Genomic DNA, 19,869 nt, shown 5'->3' on the forward strand with positions numbered 1-19,869 from the left:
AATGACGAACTGTGCTTGTCCTGCCCTCTGGGGATAGAAACTGTAAGTGATCTAAAGCTATGGAGTTTGCGTTCAGTTTCTATCTCTGTATTAGTCATTTGATGTTTCCTTGCGCGAATGTGGTTTTTCGCCACGTATCGTATTCATATGCATGGTCCGTTTTGTCAGCCAGTTGCTATTTTGTTCGGTTTGGCGATGAGAGTTAGTGGCTTATTCAGAAATAATCGAGCATAAAAGAATTGCACGAGCTGTGGTTGTAAACGAAGAAACATGAATCCTATGACGTAAGTATAATTTGTAAATATTGCGTGGCAGTGTTAATTGTATATGTGTTACGGTTGCTCAAGTAGATTATTCTAAAAAATTTCGTGATTTCCAGCAATGTGAAGAACATTAAAAAATTAAGTGAGCTTGAACTGAAACGGAATTTGAAGACATCATGGCATGACCAGTATAAAGATAGTGCCTGGATTTTTGTTGGAGGTTTGCCATATGATTTAACAGAAGGGGACATTATTTGCGTATTCTCACAGTAAGTAAATTCCAAACTTACAAATATCAGTTTGTGTATTTAATTCATTGTCAGACTTTAGGACATTGGATCTGTTATGGTTTTATGCCAATTTAAAATGGTCTTCCCCATAGGCTTGTGCACTGTAATTTGGTTTGGTATTCAGTTGTGCTCAAGGAAGTTTCTGTACTGGAAGTTAGTTGGCACGTTGTCCTTGAAGGATCTTTTGTAACAACACTGTGTTTGGGATGTACACTGTAGAGGCATTTATTTTTGCATAATGTGACATTTTGCTAGTCATATTGGCACTAATGTTAGTGCTGTCAGCTGTTTCTCAGGAGTGTATGCCTCACTTATGTAAGAGTTTTGTAGAAATGGATGTTTATATATTTTTAATGTTGATTTTGTGTGATTCTTGTAATGTTATTTGTTTAATGCTTGTGCTCAGGTATGGTGAGGTGGTTAACTTGAATTTGGTTCGTGACAAAGCAACTGGCAAATCCAAGGGGTTTTGTTTCCTCTGTTATGAAGATCAGCATAGTACTGTGTTGGCAGTTGATAACCTGAATGGCATAAAAGTATGCATAGCTTGACTATTTTGAATTAGTAGAATGATTAGTTAAGAATCAATTTTGATATATTTATGGCTCTTTCAATCATAAAACTGGAGGAAGTGAAAAAGACAGTGGAAGCTACATTTGAAGAGCTAGAGCACTTGCTGTTATTCTAAATACTGATATTAGACAGATTTGCTGCCATATTAAACATATTAGCACTATTCTTATATATGCTTTCTAAATATTAAAAAGTACCTGAAATTGGCACAGTGTGGAGGTCATGTTAGTATACATATTTCAGTTCCAGAACTACTGAACAGTTTCCAGTTATATTTACCAGTAGTAAAGATCTACCCTGAAGGTTCACAGATGAGTTTCATTTTGGTCAGTATCAATTCAATTTTAACTCCTGCTTCAATGGAGTTCAGCTCAAACTTTACAAATTTCTGAAAAATATCTCGTCTTTATTATTGCTACATGAGATAAAAAATACATATTTTATTTGGAGTGCTTTTGTGTATATATTACTTCATTCTAAGACAAAGAACAATAGCTTGTGTTGGTTTTCTGGCTTGTGCTGTGTGGACTTGTAGGTAGTTACCAACATTTTGGAGGAACAGCCTTGAAAATGGCTGTGGTGTTACTCTGAAACATTGGTGCCTACTTTTGCAGTCCACATTATCTTACAACACAGAAGACTAATATTAACATTTTCAACATCATTAGAACCTCAAATTTCAACAATTGTATCTCTGTATGCAGTGTGCATATACAGTTGATTACTGCCAATACCAAATTTGTATATTTTGTTTATCAACGTGCAGATAATTAAGGTGTTCAGAATTGCAAAAACACATTTTAATTACACTGGTTTTTAGATCCTAGATTTGTTTCAAAATATTTCATAGTTGCTTCATTGTATACTCGCTTAAGTGTTGTGGTATTTATATAATTGGTTAACACTGTTTTATTTAGTTGCTTGGCCGCACAATACGTGTTGATCATGTGGCTGACTATAAACCACCAAAAGATTCAGATAAACTGGATGAAGAAACACGGAAACTTTATTCTGAGGGCTGTGCACCATCACGCAGCATACTTCCTGTAATGCGTGAGGAAGGTGAGAGAGTTAAAGTTAATATTTTACTTTTTTGTGGTCTTTTTAACAATACTATCAATGACTAATAAACACTATGTTGTGTCAAATGATAGAATGATTGTTAATGAATTGGAAAAGATGTGGAAAGAAGTGGTCATGGCTAAATTTCAGGTACTAATAATGTAAGGGTGATTAAATCAAGAACAGTGAAATGGAAGGGAGAAATGAGAAACAAATTCTTGGTGAGAAAACCTTTATTACATGAAAAATGCTGATTAAACCCCTATTACATGGGTGCTGGGTGGATTGACACCAGTTTAACGATTTATGGCCAGTTGGGCCACATGTAAGAAATGGCACATCATTGATAAAGTTTATGGAATTTTTGGGTTTGTGTCAGATCAGGCCAAATGCATATTTTCCTACATGCCTTCACCTTTTAATAAGTCCAGATTGTAAATTTGGAAAATATCAAGCCTGTACCATGATTTGGGGACCATGTCAGAACTATTGGTTTGCAGCTAAAATAAAGTTTAATATGTGTTTGTTTGAGTCATTATGCAGTCATATATAGTACTCTGTTTTTTACTGTAAATATATAAAATTATGCATACAAACAGAACTGTTTGCACTTTGAAAAGACACTTGGTGCCATTCCATTTTATACTCCCAAATATTGCAGATTTACACATTTAAGACTGAAAATATGAAGGCTTGACTAAAAAGGAGGCACCTTGCGCTGCCAATTTTTATGACAAGTTTTGTAACTCTTATACAACATAATAACATTAACTTACCCTTGATTTTGTTTTTAGAGAACAAAGGTAAACCTAAGACAAAATCGAAAAAGGAGAAGAAAAAGAAAAAGAAGAAGAAGAGAAAGCAGGTTTCAAGTAGTGAAGAGAGTTCAAGTGACAATTCAAATTCAGATTCAGGCTCAGAAAGTGACAAAGAGAGTGACGACAGTATTGTCAGCCCATGCAACAAAAAACATAAGCACAGCAGCAGGAAAGGTGCAAAGAAACGTAAGAAAAAGTCAAAAGTTGTAACAAGTGATGGTGATTCTTCAACAGAAAATGAAACTATTAGGGAATCTCGCGAGAAGCGCCGTAAACTTGTAGAGAAAATTAAAACTCTAGAGGCTGTGCTTAATTATACCAGAAAAGCATCAAAGAAGGCAAGTGCCACAGAAGAGCCATTATCAAAGCCTAGGTCAGATGAATCGCTTGAGAAGGCACATGTTGAACATTATAGTCGCAGAAGCGAAAAAAATTCTACCACTGAACGAGGTGATAAACAGAAGAATACTTACCATGAGAATGGGACATTAGACAGAAAACAAAATCATGGTGATAGCACATTCAGACGGCAGGAACAGGTAGGTGGAGAGATTGTGGAGCGTGATGATAGGCAATGGAAGAGAAGTGATGATACAGGTCCTTCAAGAGACAGAGAAAGGTTTCGAGCACAAGAGAGAATCCATGATAAAGACAGAGATTGGGAGCATGACAGGTTCAGGTCACGTGACAAAGAACGATTTACAAGGGAAAGGGGTCGTGACAGACGTTGGGATAGGGGTCAAGAACGTTGCAGGAGGTGAGAGCTATCATATTATTTGTTATTGCTATTTAAATTCTGCAGCTGTGCGCTAGCTATGCCAAGTCATGGAAGAAGCAGAAAGTGGATTTATATGAATTTCATGTGATGGAAAAGCAGCCTGTAAGCATAATATGGATCATAATATATACATCATAAAGTGTGTCATTGGCTGACTGATTTTACTGGCAGGGAAAGGTTTCGTTACATTATTTTTCTAAGATGAACCATTAAATGCCAGGATGTCAATAGAGGCCAGCTTTTCGTACAGCATCTTACTATATGGCAATAGAACACAGTCTGTAATTGTTGGTGATCTTCAGCCAAATAAGTCTAGTCTACATTCTCACAGCCTATTTCACTAAGAACCATATTAATATTATTGTTCTGCCTCCTTTCTGGTCTTCTGCGTGCCCATCTTATTACATACGTTCAACTCGTCTTAATGTCCTAATTATACTCCAGCTTTGTGCTTTTTAATTCTGTACTGTCAGCAGGACCATCATGGTGACCATGCAAACTTATGAGTTGGGAGCAAAACTAGTGCCATTCAGTGTACAATAACATTATGTTAACTTTTGTTTACAGTTTTGTGACTGGGTGAAATATTTATGTTCTGGTTTCTGTTATTTTGCATTGCAACATGATGTGTGGTATTACAAGATTATAGATGTTCCATCAGATTTTGTGTAACAGGGTTAGAATTTTTAAAATCCTGAAATGTTGGATTGGTTTAAGTTAGGGTATGTTGTGTTATGTTGTTATATAATGAATGGTTCACTGTAAACAACAAAGCTTCAAATAAATACTGTTATGAAAGTACATTGTGGAGGAATTACATTTGGTTTTAACACTCTGTTTCATATCTTGTTTGTAAGCATGCTTTTTGTAAATATTAAGTTTCACATGAGATGAGTTCAGTTACCTGATTACATATAAATTGATGTTTTTGTGGGAGGAGAAGGGCACTGCTGGTCCGAAGTAAGAATCTTCAAGCATTATAAAAACGCTACATGTTTTTAATGTTTTATTGATTAATAACATATACCCACAAGTCACAAACATTACTTAAACATTTTTATACACAAATACAGTACAAGAATTTGAAGTAATTACTTTTATTTTGGATGGAATGCGAGAATAATAATATGCTTTAAAAGTAAGCAGCAGACATTTTTATTTGTGTGAAATGTGTATACCAGCATTTATGAGACACTAGAGTGTAGCTAGAGGCAAGAAATGTTTGAACATTACACAACAGTTTCTGAAAATGACAACACAATTGTGTTGTGGTGCTGTGCTTTAAGATATGTCTTTTTTCCATCAAGTAATCGGAGAGAAATTCTGAATCAAAACATTTCCAACCCATAGCTACTTCAGTTCTGAGAGATTATTTCATGCTATTAAAGCCCATGTTGTAAATTATGTTGAAATGGAACTCTTTAAATATTTGCTAATGCAGTTGAAACTGTGTAATCTAAAAAAAAGGCATTCTGAAGTAAGTTTATTTGTGAATGTATGTAGTTTCATCAAATATATATTGTGCTTTTTTGAGCTCATTGAGCTGCTAATGCCAAATATAGATGCCCTGGATCATAATACTACAAACAGAACTATTAATTCCAATCTTGTTTAAATGAGAAAAATTATGTTAAATAGTAAACCATTTTAACTGCAGTAATTATGAATGTAGAAAAATGTGCATTACGCACTTTGTTTCTGTTCTTAAAAATATAGGTTTGGAATTAATATATTTAATGCTGGGATTTTCAAGTGCTACAGTGAGTGTAAGTTCAAAGCAGCCATGGCATGACTGGAAAAAGGAAATGGTTCTATTGAAATTAATCCATGCAGATGGTGATTCCTCAGACCTACTTGGGTCTGTGAAGAATTTGGTAATTTTATGACAGCTGTATTATACATGAAATACTTTCTTTGAGTAGCCACAATCTGAACAGTTGAGGATGTGTTATGCCAGCATTACACATTATTTCTATGCACTGGAGTCTTTTAGTTTTAGGTTTATTTCTGTTTGTTGCTTAGAATTAGGCAACATTTTTTAGTTAGAAGACAACAATCTTCAGATTCACCATCATGAAAACCTCAAATCCTACATTTTTTAGTTAACTCTTAAATTGTAAACTTAAAGAATTCTCTCAGTTCTGTCCATATCTTATAGTGCAGTATGTGAAGCAAACAATTTTACACATCCAAGATAGCATGCTTCAGTTGCACAATAAAATTCTAAAGGCAGTCAGGATTGTTGCTACATTTGGCACATCTTTATACTCAAGTCTCTAAAACAATTAATATGAAAAATAAATGAGGTTAAAGTGCAAATTACTGTATAGTCCCCTGAGTAGGAAGGACTAAACACTGCAGTAGAGTACAGTGTGGTGATGAGACCTTTACTGTATTAGGCACTTTAGCCAAAATTAATTGCCTCGTAAGTTCATATGAATTAGAAAGTATCTAATCTAATACAATAATGTCTTTATAAAGAAAGAAATAAGCATTACATTTAGCAGCCATATTTCAAGATAAATCACACTTTCTGTCCTGGAAAGCAAAGGATAATTTTTTGGAAGGACATAATTTTAGATAGATAGTTTAGGTCTGTTGATGACAAATGAAGATTACAAGGATACCATGTAAAGAATGGAGTATCTGTTTGATTCTTAAAACTGTGTCTTATCCTTGAATTCTCATGTATGCCAAAAGTGCTCTTGCTTGCTTTCAGAAACAGAATTGGCAGTTCATCTTGAGGATTTCCACCTCCCATACTTTGTAATTCTCATACAGTTCAGTCGCCCCTTTATAAATATCTTGTAAGAACTTTTTTTTTTGCTCTTCTCATTCCATATTTTGTTTTTGGCGTTCACTGTATTGTTTTGACAATTTATACTTGTCCCTTGTTTCTACATTTCCATACCGCTGCAAACCTTTTATTTTCTGTTTCCTGCATTATACCATTCCCTTTAAATGTTATTTTATACCTAATTCCACATCACCCATCTTGAACATATGCTTCGTAGATTAATATAATTTTAAATTAAGTACAGTGTATAAGTTGATTTGCTTACATTCCCATATTTTATAAAATTCCATGTAAAGTGTTTGATGGTGCTTAATTATTTTTATATCCTATTTACATGAACCAGTGTTATTTCATGTCCTTTGTATTTAAAATTACATTACATATATCAGCCATGCATTAAGAAAAATTATTCATTATGTAAATCTTATAAACCTTTCTTTATTGCTTACAGTGGATAGAAAAGTGAAGTTTATTTTTATTAATTCTTACCTGTAATATGGCTGCACTTACACAAAACCAATGCACCTCTAATGCTCACTACTTTTGGATCTGAAATTCCAGAACCAATTCTATCACCACAACACAGCATATTCATTGCAGTAGCTAAATGATAATATGGGTTGTGATATTCTTGAACATGACATGTCTAATTAGATGTTACCAGTGTTTGGGAGACAGGAAATGTTTTTAAAATATCAATAAACAAAGCTGTATTTTATTACATACATTACAGATTAAGTGTTCTGTTGACAAATTTTGATTCCTCCATCAAGAAACCTCTCTTTTGTACCTGCATTTTGTCCAAAAGTAATTGCTCCCTTTTTTGTTACAGATGTTTTTGGATTGAAATGGTGTGTGTACTATTGCTCCTCCCAGTCAAAATGTGACCGAGTGCTTAATATGATGTTCATAATTACCTTTTTTATATGTTCTCATAGTAACATTTTATTATATTGCCCATTATGTGAACATTATTTTTTCCCCACTTTTAAAGAACATGGACATTGTAAGCTTTCCTTGACACATATTTACTTCCAATCATGCAGAATGGCATATTTATTGCATTACTAAGCGTAGCAAAAGTGTTGCCCATTGAAATTTAAAAAGAAAGATCCATGGCGTAGTAACCATTTCACTGCTGGCCTCAGAAGGTACTATATATGCAGAAAGTTACATATACTATGTCAAATTTTTTATTTTAATTTTTTTCAAGGTCACAGAGAATTTAGTTTTGTAGAATTTGTTATCTGGGAATAAAAAATCATATTTCTTGCCACTAATGGCATGTTTTTGCCCTCCCACCAGTAAGTAGGAAAACAGTGGCAGACATGTCAGAAATACAAGTGATCTGATTTTACCCTCAAATTAAATTACTTGATTTGATTGTCATATTTTAATTTTTGTAAGATGGGAGCAAACCATGAAGTTACTGCAATAAGATATGCTGTAGTTCTACAATATAACAATGAAAACACTAAATAACAATAAAAATTCTATATTAAGAACAGTGTTTCACAACACTTTATTATTATTAACATCAGTCACTAAGTTGAGCATGGTGACATAACATAATGATGATTTGTCCTAAGCTATGTGTTGTATATAGACAGATGCAACATGATGACTTTGGCACATTAACTGAATGAGTTAATATATTATTCATTGCACTGGTGTGCTTTGATGAATACTTAACATATCTGTATTGTGTAGAGTGATCGAAAGTCACAGAGCCTATAAAGCGGCCAAAACGAAGCTGGCCATTTTCTTCAAGTACCATTGTCTTTGAATATGTGGAGCTTTACCTTCATGCATCTATGCACCATCATGTTGTGGTGTTTAGACACAGGAGGAACTTTATCTTTATCTTAGACTAATCTTTATCAACCATACATCACAGATTATACATGTGTGTTGTAGTATTGTGCTAAACACTTAAACCCAGATTAAAGTAATTTAGTTGCTTTAAATCCTCTGTTCTCATGAAATTAAAGTTAATTTTATACAGTTCTACTCCAGATCAGTCCTTGTCTGTGTCTGAGTTAGATGCTATAGTATTTATTTGTTCAGAAATTGGCAATTTGGAAACAATCATATATGTGCATTCTAGTGATTGTTATAAGTTTACTGGTTAAAGTAAACACTGTTCGCATCTTGGAGGATTTACACACAGCTGAAGGTCATATATCTATAATGGAATGTGTTGTATAAATACTGTCTAATTTACTGTAATACAGATAAAATTGGTAATATGGGTTTTGTGACTTTTCAGTTACTCTGTGTTTTGGTTTCTTGGACACATTTGGTCATATTATTCACAAAGAATCGTTAGGAACCCTGAAATGGAATGCTTAAAAATGACTAAATTTTATAAAGGTGCGGTTTTTATAACATTAACCCTTTAAAGCCTGGTGGTAACTATGTGCCACCTGTCATAACAGTAAGGAACTCTGCATTTTGTATTTATGTGCTTTGTATAATTTTTGCAGCAAACTGGGATTATTTCCTCACACAGAATTATGCAATTGATCTTTGCAATGAAGTGTTGTGTTTTATTTGCGGTACAGACTGAATTCTTATATATTATTTAGATGAGCTTGGGTTCAAAGGATTAACATTTAGTAAAAGAAGAACAGTGAAAATTTTGGCATGTAATTACTGAAAACTGCTCAATTAAAGTTGATTGTTCTCTGCTTTTCAAGAATATTAACAGGAAATAGGGCTCAGATACCCCTAGAACAAAAAATAAACTGTCGTACAACATATCTTTCTTTAAGACAAGTTTTTTTCATTTTTCATTGAATGTGACAAACAGTTTATAGCAGTTACTTGCTAAAAATACTCTCTCTACTTTTTAAGATGGTAAGGCTATGAAGGATACTAGAGGAGAATGCTGAAATAGATTCCGGGTACGTAGATGTTATTTGAATAAACTGACCATGACCAATGTTGGTCTTTGGTGTTTGTGATTTTGAAACTTCAGGTTAATTATTGTGGAATTTTTAAGGAAATCCTCCAATTTTAACTTGCCTTATTGAAAACAAAATGCTGCTCATTGTGTAGCTAGATCATGTTCAAAAACAGATTGCAGCACAGTGTCTATAATGCCAGCCTCTAAAGCTAAAAAACAAAACATGTTATTGAATTACTGGTGGTTTTTGAAGCTTATTTTAATTGATCAGTTGTTTCTATTTCCTGTTGCCATAGATATGTTGCCTCTACAACTACGGGATGTTTGTGTGTAGCAATTCAGAATGGCAGAGTGAGGTTCCATCTAATTGTTACTGGCTTTGCAGCAATTAATATGTTGATAAATATTTTCTTGGCGTAACTGACGAAATAAGTGTAGTGCAGATAGTGGAAGGGGATGGCACATTCAGAGAAAACAATAATCAAAATATGGTAAGGAGAAAGTCAAAATCATTGCTCTCATACCTTTTGCAGTAATTATACTGCGTTTCTGTGTAGTGTTTTAGCCATTGCATTAAAATTGTAGAGGCAAAATATTACAAGTCTGCAAATGCTTTATTCACTTATTTGGAGGTTCCTTGTATTTTATTTCGGGGAAGACGGTTCCTGGTCTTCTTTACTCGAAGGAAATTTACTGAGATGAATTATGAATTGTAGTTTCAAACATCATTACTTCTAAAAGATGACATATTTTATCCTTGCAGTTCTGGCTGTTGTGCTTCCTTTTGGACTTCTGCTGGAAGTGAAAATGTTAAATAAATAAACATAAGATGTAATATTTGAAAGGCAACATTTCACATTAGGCTAATGATCGTATAACCAATAAAATATGTAGTTACGCAAGAAAGTAAAACAACGTTAAAAAGAAAAGTAAGAAAAATATAATTTTATAAAGCAGTGGCTGTTTACTCAGTTGTTATGTAGGTTAAACAAGGTAAACAAATGTTAAAGTTCAGTATTATTATTATTATTTATTTGACTGCAAATGGGTTTTTACCCGGTGGCAGTGGTCCTACAATAAGACACAAAACAATAAGACACAACAAAAACAACAGAACAATGAGACAACAAAACAGTAAGACAAAAAAACAAGACACAACAAAAACAATAAGACAACAAAACAATGAGACAGAACAAAACAATAAGACACAAAAACATAAGACACAACAAAAACATTAAGAAACAACAGAACAATGAGACACAACAAAACAGTAAGACAAAAAAACATAAGACACAACAAAAACAATAAGACAACAAAACAATGAGACAGAACAAAACAATAACTAACTAACTAGATGGCTTACCGAACCCGAAGGTTCATCACCGAATTAACCAAAGCCCTCCACCGGACCCTGTCCTGGGCCAACAACATCCAGTTTCCTTCAACTCCTATCTCCCATAGATCCCGCCTGAGATTATCCTCCCATCTACGTCTAGGTCTCCCCAGCGGTCTCTTCCCTTCAGGTTTCCCAACCAGTACCCGGTGCACACCTCTTGTCCCATCCATGCGCGCTACATGTCCCGCCCATCTCACTCTTCTCGACTTAATCACCCTCACAATACTGGGGGAGCAGTACAGATTTTTAAGCTCGTCATTGTGCAGTTTTCTCCACGCCCCATCGTCTTCCCTCTTAGGCCCAAATATCCTCCTCAACACCCGATTCTCAAACACCTGCAATCTGTGTTCCTCCCTCTGAGTGAGAGACCATGTTTCGCACCCATACAAAACAACAGGCAAGATTATTGTTTTGTATACTTTAATTTTCAGGTTCTTAGAAATCAGACGGGAAGACAAAATATTTTGGACTGAGAAGTAGCAAGCATTTCCGGAATTTAGTCTCCTCCTAACTTCCTCACAAGTATCATTTTGATTTGTTATTGTTGTTCCCAAATATTTGAACTTTGTAACCCTTTCAAAGGATTTATTAGCTACCCTAAGATAATTTTGCCCGCCTGTCTTCTGATGACGAGATACTAACATGTACTTAGTTTTTTCTGAATTTACTTCCAGCCCCACTTGTCTACCAGCCTCTAGTAAAACTTCTGCGTTCCTCTTTATTGTATTTATATCGTCCCCCAATAAATTAACATCATCAGCATATGCCAATAGCTGATGTGTCCCGTTCAATTGCAAACCCTCCTGCCTACCTTGGACCTTCCTGATGGCGTATTCTAGCGCAAAGTTAAAGAGCAAGGGAGACAAAGCATCTCCTTGTTTTAGACCGTTCTTGATGAGGAATGTCTCAGATACATATTTACCTACTCGAATTTTGCTGCAGGTTTCATTTAAGCACATTTTTATTAGACCCACTAGCTTCTTTGGTATACCAAATTCAATAAGAATATTATATAGCACTTCTCTCTTCACAGAGTCATAGGCTTTTTTGAAATCTATAAATAACTGATGTACAGTCCCACCGAACTCCCATTTTTTCTCTAGTATCTGACGAATGCAAAAGATCTGATCAATCGTTGATCTGTTTCGTCTGAACCCACACTGATGATCCCCAATAGTTTCATTCGCATATGGGGTTAATCTTGCCAAAAGAATGTTGGATAGAATTTTGTATGAGGTTGATAGCAGCGATATTCCTCGGTAATTACCACACTCAGTCTTGTCCCCCTTCTTATAAATAGGAATAATTATGGATTCCTTCCATTGATGTGGCATCTCTTCCTTATCCCAAATTAACTGAATAAGCTTATGGATCCTCATATGCAACCCTTTGCCACCTGCTTTAATTAATTCGGCCGGAATCTGATCAATTCCTGGAGATTTATAACTTTTCAACTTCCCAATGGCTAGTTCCACTTCATCTAAGCTAGGTTCTGGCACCAACAGTTCAGCTGTATGCATTTTAATCTGTCTAATATCACCAGTATTATGAACATTTAAGAGCTCGCTAAAGAAATTTTTCCACCTATTCACAATTTTTATTGGATCTGCAAGCAAATTGCCACTATCATCCTTTACCAAATTAGTCTGGGGTTGATATCCTTTCTTAAAGTTATTAATGCCTCTGTACAGGTCTCTGATGTTTTTTTCCTTATTATTTGTCTCAAGTTCAGCAATTTTGCCCTTCAGGTATTCCCTTTTCTTAGTCCTAAAGGTTCTACTAGCCTCACGTCTCACGTTACATAGATTATCCGCATTTGTTTTGTTTGGGTTCTGCAACCATTGAAATTTTGTTTGCTTCCTTCGATCTATTAATTTTGAACATACTTCATCAAACCACGGTTTATTTTGCTTTCTCCTGTAGTATCCTAGTTTCTCTTTTGCTGAAATTTTGATGCAGTTTCTGACATTTTCCCACTCCCTGTTGATGTCCACACTTTCATTATCCTCATTTGTCTCTAAAATTTGAAACCTATTCGAAATTTCAACTTGATATTGTTCCTTTGCCTCTCCCTCACTTAATTTTTTCAAATCAAATCTTTCTGTGTCAAAATTTTGTTTAGTTCGTCTACTTACTGAAAGCCGCTCCCTCACTTTTGCTACCACCAGATAATGATCAGTGTCGCAATCTGCTCCTCTGAATGATCTCACATCAATTACATTTGTCTGCCTTCTCTTATCTACTAAAACATGATCTATTTGATTGTGTGTTCTGCCATCTGGGGAAGTCCAAGTGTATTTATGAACATCACGGTGTGGAAATTTTGTACTTTTTACAATTAAATCTTTTGACGTAGCGAAGGTCACTGCTCTGACGCCATTATCATTACTAAGTGCATGGAGACTCTCGCTGCCTATTGTGGGTTTGAAGACATCCTCCCTCCCAATTTTTGCATTGAAATCTCCTAGCAGAATTTTCATGTGATACTTGCCAAATGTATCAAATACTGATTCCAATTCTTCATAAAAGCTATCCTTGATATCATCGCTTTTGTCTTCAGTTGGGGCATGAACATTAAGGACAATGATGTCGCACCAACGTCCTTCCAAAATTACGTAAGACAACCTGTCACTAACAAATTCTACTCTCTTAACTGCTGCCCTAATTCTGCTATGAACAAAAAAACCCGTCCCTAGCTGATGATTGTCATTCCCCTTTCCATAGAAAAATGTAAAATTGTCCACTGGGATCGTGCCCTCCCCCTCCCATCGCACTTCCTGCACTGCCACTAAGTCTAACTTATAATTACCTAATTCCCTACACACTGATTTCAGTGCCCCAGCCCTATAGAGGCTCCTAATGTTCCAGGTACCAAATCTCATGTCCTTTTTCAATTGCCGTGGTCGTGCCAAAGAGTCCGTCCTGATCCGAGGCTTGGTTGATTTTTTCGTAACACATATTTTTTTTAAAGGTGAAAGGTTGTTAGCCCTACACCCAACCCCCAACCTGGAGGACCAGGGTATCACTCTTAGTCTAGCGCATCTCCTTAGACCTGTCCGGCTTGGGTGACCCTACCATGAGCCGAAGCTCAGGCCGGCATAGCCCTAAGGGTCATTTGAGCACGCAAGCCTCCTCACCCGGCAGATTGCCTTCGACAAGGTCAGAACAAAACAATAGGACACAAAAACATAAGACAACAAAACAGTAAGACAAAAAAAACGTAAGACACAACAAAAACAATAAGACAACAAAACAACACACCACACTCAAAATTAAACAACTCATAATATTACAAAACCATATAACCTAAAGTACATAACTTAAAAATTCAACTAGACATAGGACAGTAACAGTAATGAATTACATACGTCATAAACTGATTCACTCACATTTCATCAGCACCTTCTCTACACTTCACTACACTTATGAAGCCTTCCCATCCTCACCCTAATTCACCCCCCTTCACTGCACCCACCCATGTATTCCCTTTACTTCACCTCATTTATCTACGTACAGAGACTCATCTCATGGACAAGCTGCTTACACAAGTAGAATTACCTTTAACTTTAAAATTCAAGAAGCAAAAATATACATTTTAAGAAGGCTCATGCATTTGATGACCTGCTTGCTGGTTTTGATTAAGGAACGTTGGTTTGTTAGAATATTGCTATGGTGACATTCCTGTCTTTGAAAGTTGTGAATAGTTAGCTTCAACTGCCGAGAGACAGCAGGTCATGGTCAGGGCAGTGAAAAAATGTAGACTCATAAGTAGAAATCAGCATTTTAGAGAAACATACTGTCTCCATTTTCAGGGTTGAAGTGGTGGTGCTAGGAAGAGAAAAGTTCATATAGAGTGACAGGAAGAGCAGACTCGGAAAGACCTATCTGTGAACATTTGGAGTGGGAACAACAGTGAAAATTAAGTGTAGGGTTTTGAAATTTTTTATGATGTTTGAGGATTTTTGTTTTATTATGACTTAAATGCTAGTATTGGGGAAGGAAGTAAAATAGGGGCTGAAATATTCTGGTGTTGGATGATGAGATGAATTATAATCTGCCATGTACCTTTTGCATTTACATACGCTACATAGCGCTGGAGGCACCTACCTCTACTGGATGAGGGGTGAGCTCTGGCTGTCACTAAAGTCCAGGGTGTAGTACATCTCTGTTGTGTCAAGGGATGGAAAGGATCGATTTGTTGATGAACCCTTCTCCACTTCTAGAGCATTGGATCTGTTTCTGGAGCTGCAACATAACATAGAAATGTAAATTAAAGCTACCTATGGGATGAAACTAATGGGAATAAAATTTAAAAAAGTAGAATTCTGTCTTCCAGAAAAGATGTCATATATTCATTATGAATATAAGTTTGGTATGTATGGGGAAACAATAACTGTTTAATGTAAGGGCTGCAGGGCTGGTCCAAGGGCATTTTGCACCCAAAGTGAACCCTTGGCCTTCCACTCCCCTTCTCCTTCAAATGACTGACAAACATGTATACTGTGCTTTAGTATGCAAAATGCTACAAAGTTTTTATCTTAAAATGTAATGGTAATGTTGCTGCAAATAACGCTAGTGCGTAAATTAATGCATATGCTTGAAACTCTTTGACAGAAAATCTCACCTTTTAATAATAAAGTACAACCTTATCCGCCGATTAAGTTTTGTATGTGTAAAATCTAAAGAGAACGGCTGAAAAAGGCGAAGCAGAACCTATTAACACAAGCTCTGTCGAGTAACTCACGATGACGTCTAAAGTTTCCCGTTCTCGAGGCGATCTGTTTGTAAGAAAATTGTGCCCACTGGATATGTTGTCGACTTCGCTGCACACACCAACCATTTATATATGACATTATTGGAGGCATATTACATGGCCACGAACGCGAACACACATTTATTCCCTGCTTCTATTTCAGTTTTAGACTAATTATATTTTTCCATTAGCTAATTCTCTTCATTTCTTCATTCGCTGTTCCCCCAGCCCCAATTGTGCAGCCTAGGCGAAGAGAAATAAGTGGATGTGAAGTCGATGATGGACTAGAGGAGGATTTTTTAGTCGTCTCTGGTCAATACCTGACCGTCGTGCCCCCTTTCGGGGTTTTCTTGCGAAGTACCACGGTGGTTTCGCCTTGCCTTCCGTGGCCAGTATTTACCCACCAGACTGGAAGAGGAGACGCGGACAAACATCCATGTCTTGAGTGGGACTCGAACCCACGGTCGCAGCGGCCAGGCGCACGAGGTCCATGCCTCAGACCGCGTGGCTACTGTGGCCGGCAGAGGAGGATATAGCAGATCACAAATAATAGGAAAATGAATAAGACAAAGTTAAAAAACTACCTGCTTGGCTTGACAACCTCCTCGAGGTGCGTGACCTTACAGGGCAACAGAGGGGCGGCGCTGGGGAAGCAACGCTTGTATGTCTCGTGCACCCTGCAGTGGCATGCAGCCACCTGAAACACATTTGAAAAGGCAAGTGACAGCTGAAGAGAGACATTCTGCATACAGGAGATCGGAAGGAACGGGCTGAAAGAATGACCTTCCGAAACAAATGAAAAACCTGCCAGTATCAACCAACTGTGCTTCTGCTGATTTGTGAAGGAAGAAAACGCTGGTATGGGAAATGTGTCCGCTGTAATATCGTTACCAAAAGCGTCACATATACTGAATAATCACAATTACTTTACTGTGTCAAGTTTTTAATCTTCATGCCATTCACATGGAACCTCACGAAAATTTGTATTCAGTCTGTCTGAACGTATTCAATGACAATATTTATATTTGGGTAATATTCCAGTAGTGCTGGTTAGTTTGGTTCGTATCGATCGAGGTGCAAAGTAACAGGATCCAATAAGCCCTCTCGTTCCAGTACTTTGTCTCAATTCTTATCGAAAGTTCTGTTGACAAGTTTTCCAATTCTCCGGACCGACAGTTGTGTGACGTGACACCCGTCTGAAGCCTCTTTTTATATGAAATATTAACAGGCCTGTCTGCTCCACTCTTACGCCATAGAATATTATGTTCTCAAGTAATTTGTATTTCTTTTCAGTTCTTTCTTCCATGTTGCTGTATTTTCATATACCACTCTATAAACTGGTCACGTAAACTTTTAAAACGCCCACGAACTTCTTTGGTGCTCAAGATTTCTTGTAGGAGTTTCCACGCGCACGTGGAATTCACCCCTATTAACGTTATCCATATTAAAATTCGCTTAGGAAATCTTCGACAAATATGCAAAGGTTATGTTGTGTGCTACATGCGACAAGTTGACTGAATCTGATACTCAGAAGAATGACAACCCCTTTCAGACCCCGAGGACACAGTTGTGCTTGTCCGGATATATTTCGCGTGTGTGTTTTAATTACTTACACGTCTGCGTCTGTCATTTTTTCTGATACACTCTTAGATAGAAAATTAAGAGGAAGGGAAGGAAAACAGATTGTATTTTGTCATTTCACATAATAATCGGAATGCACGCGCGACCGCACATAAACAACAGCATGAAGTTTCAACACCGCTAATATTAAACCAGAGCCAGATTAAGTCACATTTCCGTAAGATTTGTATTACTATCTACCCGTCTAAGTCTGTATCCAAAACGGCTCCTTCCCTCGGAGGTTTAAAATCGCAATTTTAAATTCGTTTTCTTATAAAGTGCATAATTAAATTGGCAACATATCAAAGTTTTTAGTGTATTTATAATACTTCTATACAAAGAAACTGCAATTACACATTTTCTGACGTACATTCGTGCTTTTCAGTTTGGAAACCATTTAAATTACATGATACATCTTTCTGCCGGTGATAAAATGTACATTTTCGAGGATGACAGTAAACTATGGGCAACTGTGTAAAAATTTATTATTGAGGGATTTGAGATGCCTTGTCTTACCGTTATGACGACGATGATGACAGCGCAGGCGAGTGTTCCAGCCGCAATGAACACGTTATGCAGATGATCCAGATGGATGGAAATGGGCATCTGTAGGTCCAGCTGACTGTCCCTGTTGCTGGGCAGGGCCTTGGGGATCGCTTCCAGTACGAATTCTTCTGTTCGCACACATTACATTTATTTCCATTGTGGTAAAATCGCAAAGATTTAACGTGTATTATCTAAAGTTGGATAGCTTCTAGTTAAATTGGTAAGCATCAAACGCAGAAGGCTGAAGTGAACAGAACACTGTACCTTGACATGTTTTGCCCGTGTAGCCTGGTCGGCAGGCACAGTAGAATGAATTTACACTGCTCCAGCACGTGCCCCCGTTGAGACATGGGTTCACACTGCAAGCCTGCAACACTTTGACTGTTTTAACACTCAAATGTATAGAGTGCTGTATGCAAACAGGTTAGACCTCAAAGTCCAAAAGTGAGCAGAGCATAAATAGTTCGTTGGTGACCTACAAATCTGACGTGTAGCATAGAGAGGGTTACAAAGATGGACGAGGGCGTAGTTGGTGACAAAATACCCAGATTACGAGGTAATTATGATAGCATTAAATACGCATGCACGCATCCATGATCTAGGACTAATTAGAACCAGCGGCCCACAGCTGGATCTGTCTGAGACCTTGCGTGCCTGAAGCAGGCTCCATAGTTGAGGTCTGTGTAGCCCTAAATGTTCCGAATGCGGGAAAAGTATCTGGATCAAAGTTAGATGTGGAAATTAAATAATATCTGAGTATGGAACTTGGAACGAAAACATTGAGTGAGAATAACATGCTGAGAAGGATATACGTATGTAGCTAGGAAACATGACGTAACAGAGAAACGGATAAAATTACACGATGAACTTTAATGTTTTATTTTTCATCTAATTTTGGTTTAAAGAATAAATTGAGGAGTATAAGATGAGCAGGATACTTGGCATGCATTTTGGAATTTGATTAAACACACAATTTTAGTTGTGAAAGCTTACGTGAATGGACTACGTGGGACGTGGAGGCTTAGAGTGGAGTAGATAGGCGTAATAAAAGAGATAATTAAATAAATATAGGCCTAATAATAATAAAATAATATTTCTTAAATGAGGTGTGAAGCTGTGGACTGTAATCAAATAGCTAATTATAGAGGCCCGATGGCGGGGATTTTTGAATATGATGGACCTCTAGATAATATAATAATAGAACATTTCTTTATCTACTGAAGGCAGGCTCTCTGTTGCGGAATTTGTTCGTTAGCTATCAAATAAGACGACAATTCATTACGTTTATAAAGTTTCCTTGTTTCAGACAAGTTTAGATTTGAAAAGGAAGTACTCCGCACTAAGTTTTTAACGTACTGAATCCATTTTGATTCTTTTGCACGTATGATGGATCCAAGTTGGGGCGCCACTTCCTTACGATACTTACGGCTTTTGATGGAATGAGGCAGTCGGGCCCTGCGAACCCTTTTGGGCACTCACAGGAGTAGTTGTTGCCTCGGTCTACACAGTAATGGTGATCAGTGCACGGGTTTGGATCACATAGGTCGACCTATCGACAAGCACCACAACCAAAACCACTCAGTGGAGATAATGACGTTTGATATTTGGAGGCTACGTTAAAAATTGTAGGGCGAATTAAATTTTGGGTCTTGCAGGTCTGATTAATATAGGCCTAACCCACAATTTGTATGACGCTTTAATCAAATGTTCCTAACATAAAAAACTAAAAGTAGTTTAAAAAGTGTAGCGTGGAAGAATATATGTATCTTCAGGATCAATCAGTTTAATCTGAAATATTTTCTGGTATGGTGAGTAATAAATAAAATTAACATAAAGTAATTTATGGTTCCAAGTATTTTCTTTGTGGCTGATTAGCTCTGAACAATTAAACGTATACATTAACTGAATTACTCCGGAATGAAAGGTTGAAATGCAACATTGGTATAATTAAATTCATGACCAGTGTAATTAATATACTTAGCGTAGTATTTTATATTTTTAATAACTCTGTCAACAGAATTTCAGACACTATGCAGCGTGGTAACAGCAGCCTTCACTAGCCCAG

At 36.6% G+C, this 19,869-nt stretch overlaps 3 protein-coding genes across 4 annotated transcripts in view; 2 read left to right on the top strand and 1 right to left on the bottom strand.

Annotated features, from left to right (window-relative positions):
- Positions 1-19,869, top strand: part of LOC110841433 (uncharacterized) — a 120,901-nt gene that overhangs the window by 42,275 nt on the left and 58,757 nt on the right. The window lies entirely within an intron of this gene.
- Positions 34-4,585, top strand: LOC110841521 (uncharacterized). Its single transcript, XM_022087159.2, has 5 exons — positions 34-284; positions 380-532; positions 960-1,089; positions 2,044-2,188; positions 2,983-4,585. Exons 1-5 carry the CDS (start codon positions 271-273, stop codon positions 3,765-3,767), a joined length of 1,227 nt encoding a protein of 408 aa, XP_021942851.1. The 5' UTR covers positions 34-270; the 3' UTR covers positions 3,768-4,585.
- wry (delta and Notch-like EGF repeat containing weary) overlaps positions 4,778-19,869 on the bottom strand; it is a 61,525-nt gene continuing 46,433 nt past the window's right edge. Inside the window, exons 9-14 of one of the 2 annotated variants that reach the window (XM_022087097.2) lie at positions 19,231-19,353; positions 18,069-18,171; positions 17,775-17,932; positions 16,223-16,335; positions 14,993-15,130; positions 4,778-10,281 (exon numbers count right to left, since the gene is read on the bottom strand). In XM_022087097.2, the coding sequence (XP_021942789.1) occupies positions 14,995-15,130; positions 16,223-16,335; positions 17,775-17,932; positions 18,069-18,171; positions 19,231-19,353 (633 nt within the window). In that variant the 3' untranslated portion in view covers positions 4,778-10,281; positions 14,993-14,994. Of the gene's footprint in view, positions 10,285-14,992; positions 15,131-16,222; positions 16,336-17,774; positions 17,933-18,068; positions 18,172-19,230; positions 19,354-19,869 lie in introns of both variants that reach the window. The other variant, XM_022087092.2, reaches the window with a different exon arrangement.

Source organism: Zootermopsis nevadensis, unplaced genomic scaffold (assembly GCF_977971745.1).
Source record: "Zootermopsis nevadensis isolate Lab colony 2312 unplaced genomic scaffold, Znev_1.0 Znev_ptg000021l, whole genome shotgun sequence".
In the NCBI taxonomy this organism is placed as follows: domain Eukaryota; kingdom Metazoa; phylum Arthropoda; class Insecta; order Blattodea; family Termopsidae; genus Zootermopsis; species Zootermopsis nevadensis.

Bases quoted from the DNA above. Each gene is read 5' to 3' on its own strand.
- LOC110841521 (XM_022087159.2), top strand. The intron at 533-959 runs GTAAGTAAATTC...GCTTGTGCTCAG, and splicing joins ATTATTTGCGTATTCTCACA to GTATGGTGAGGTGGTTAACT. The intron at 1,090-2,043 runs GTATGCATAGCT...TGTTTTATTTAG, and splicing joins ATAACCTGAATGGCATAAAA to TTGCTTGGCCGCACAATACG.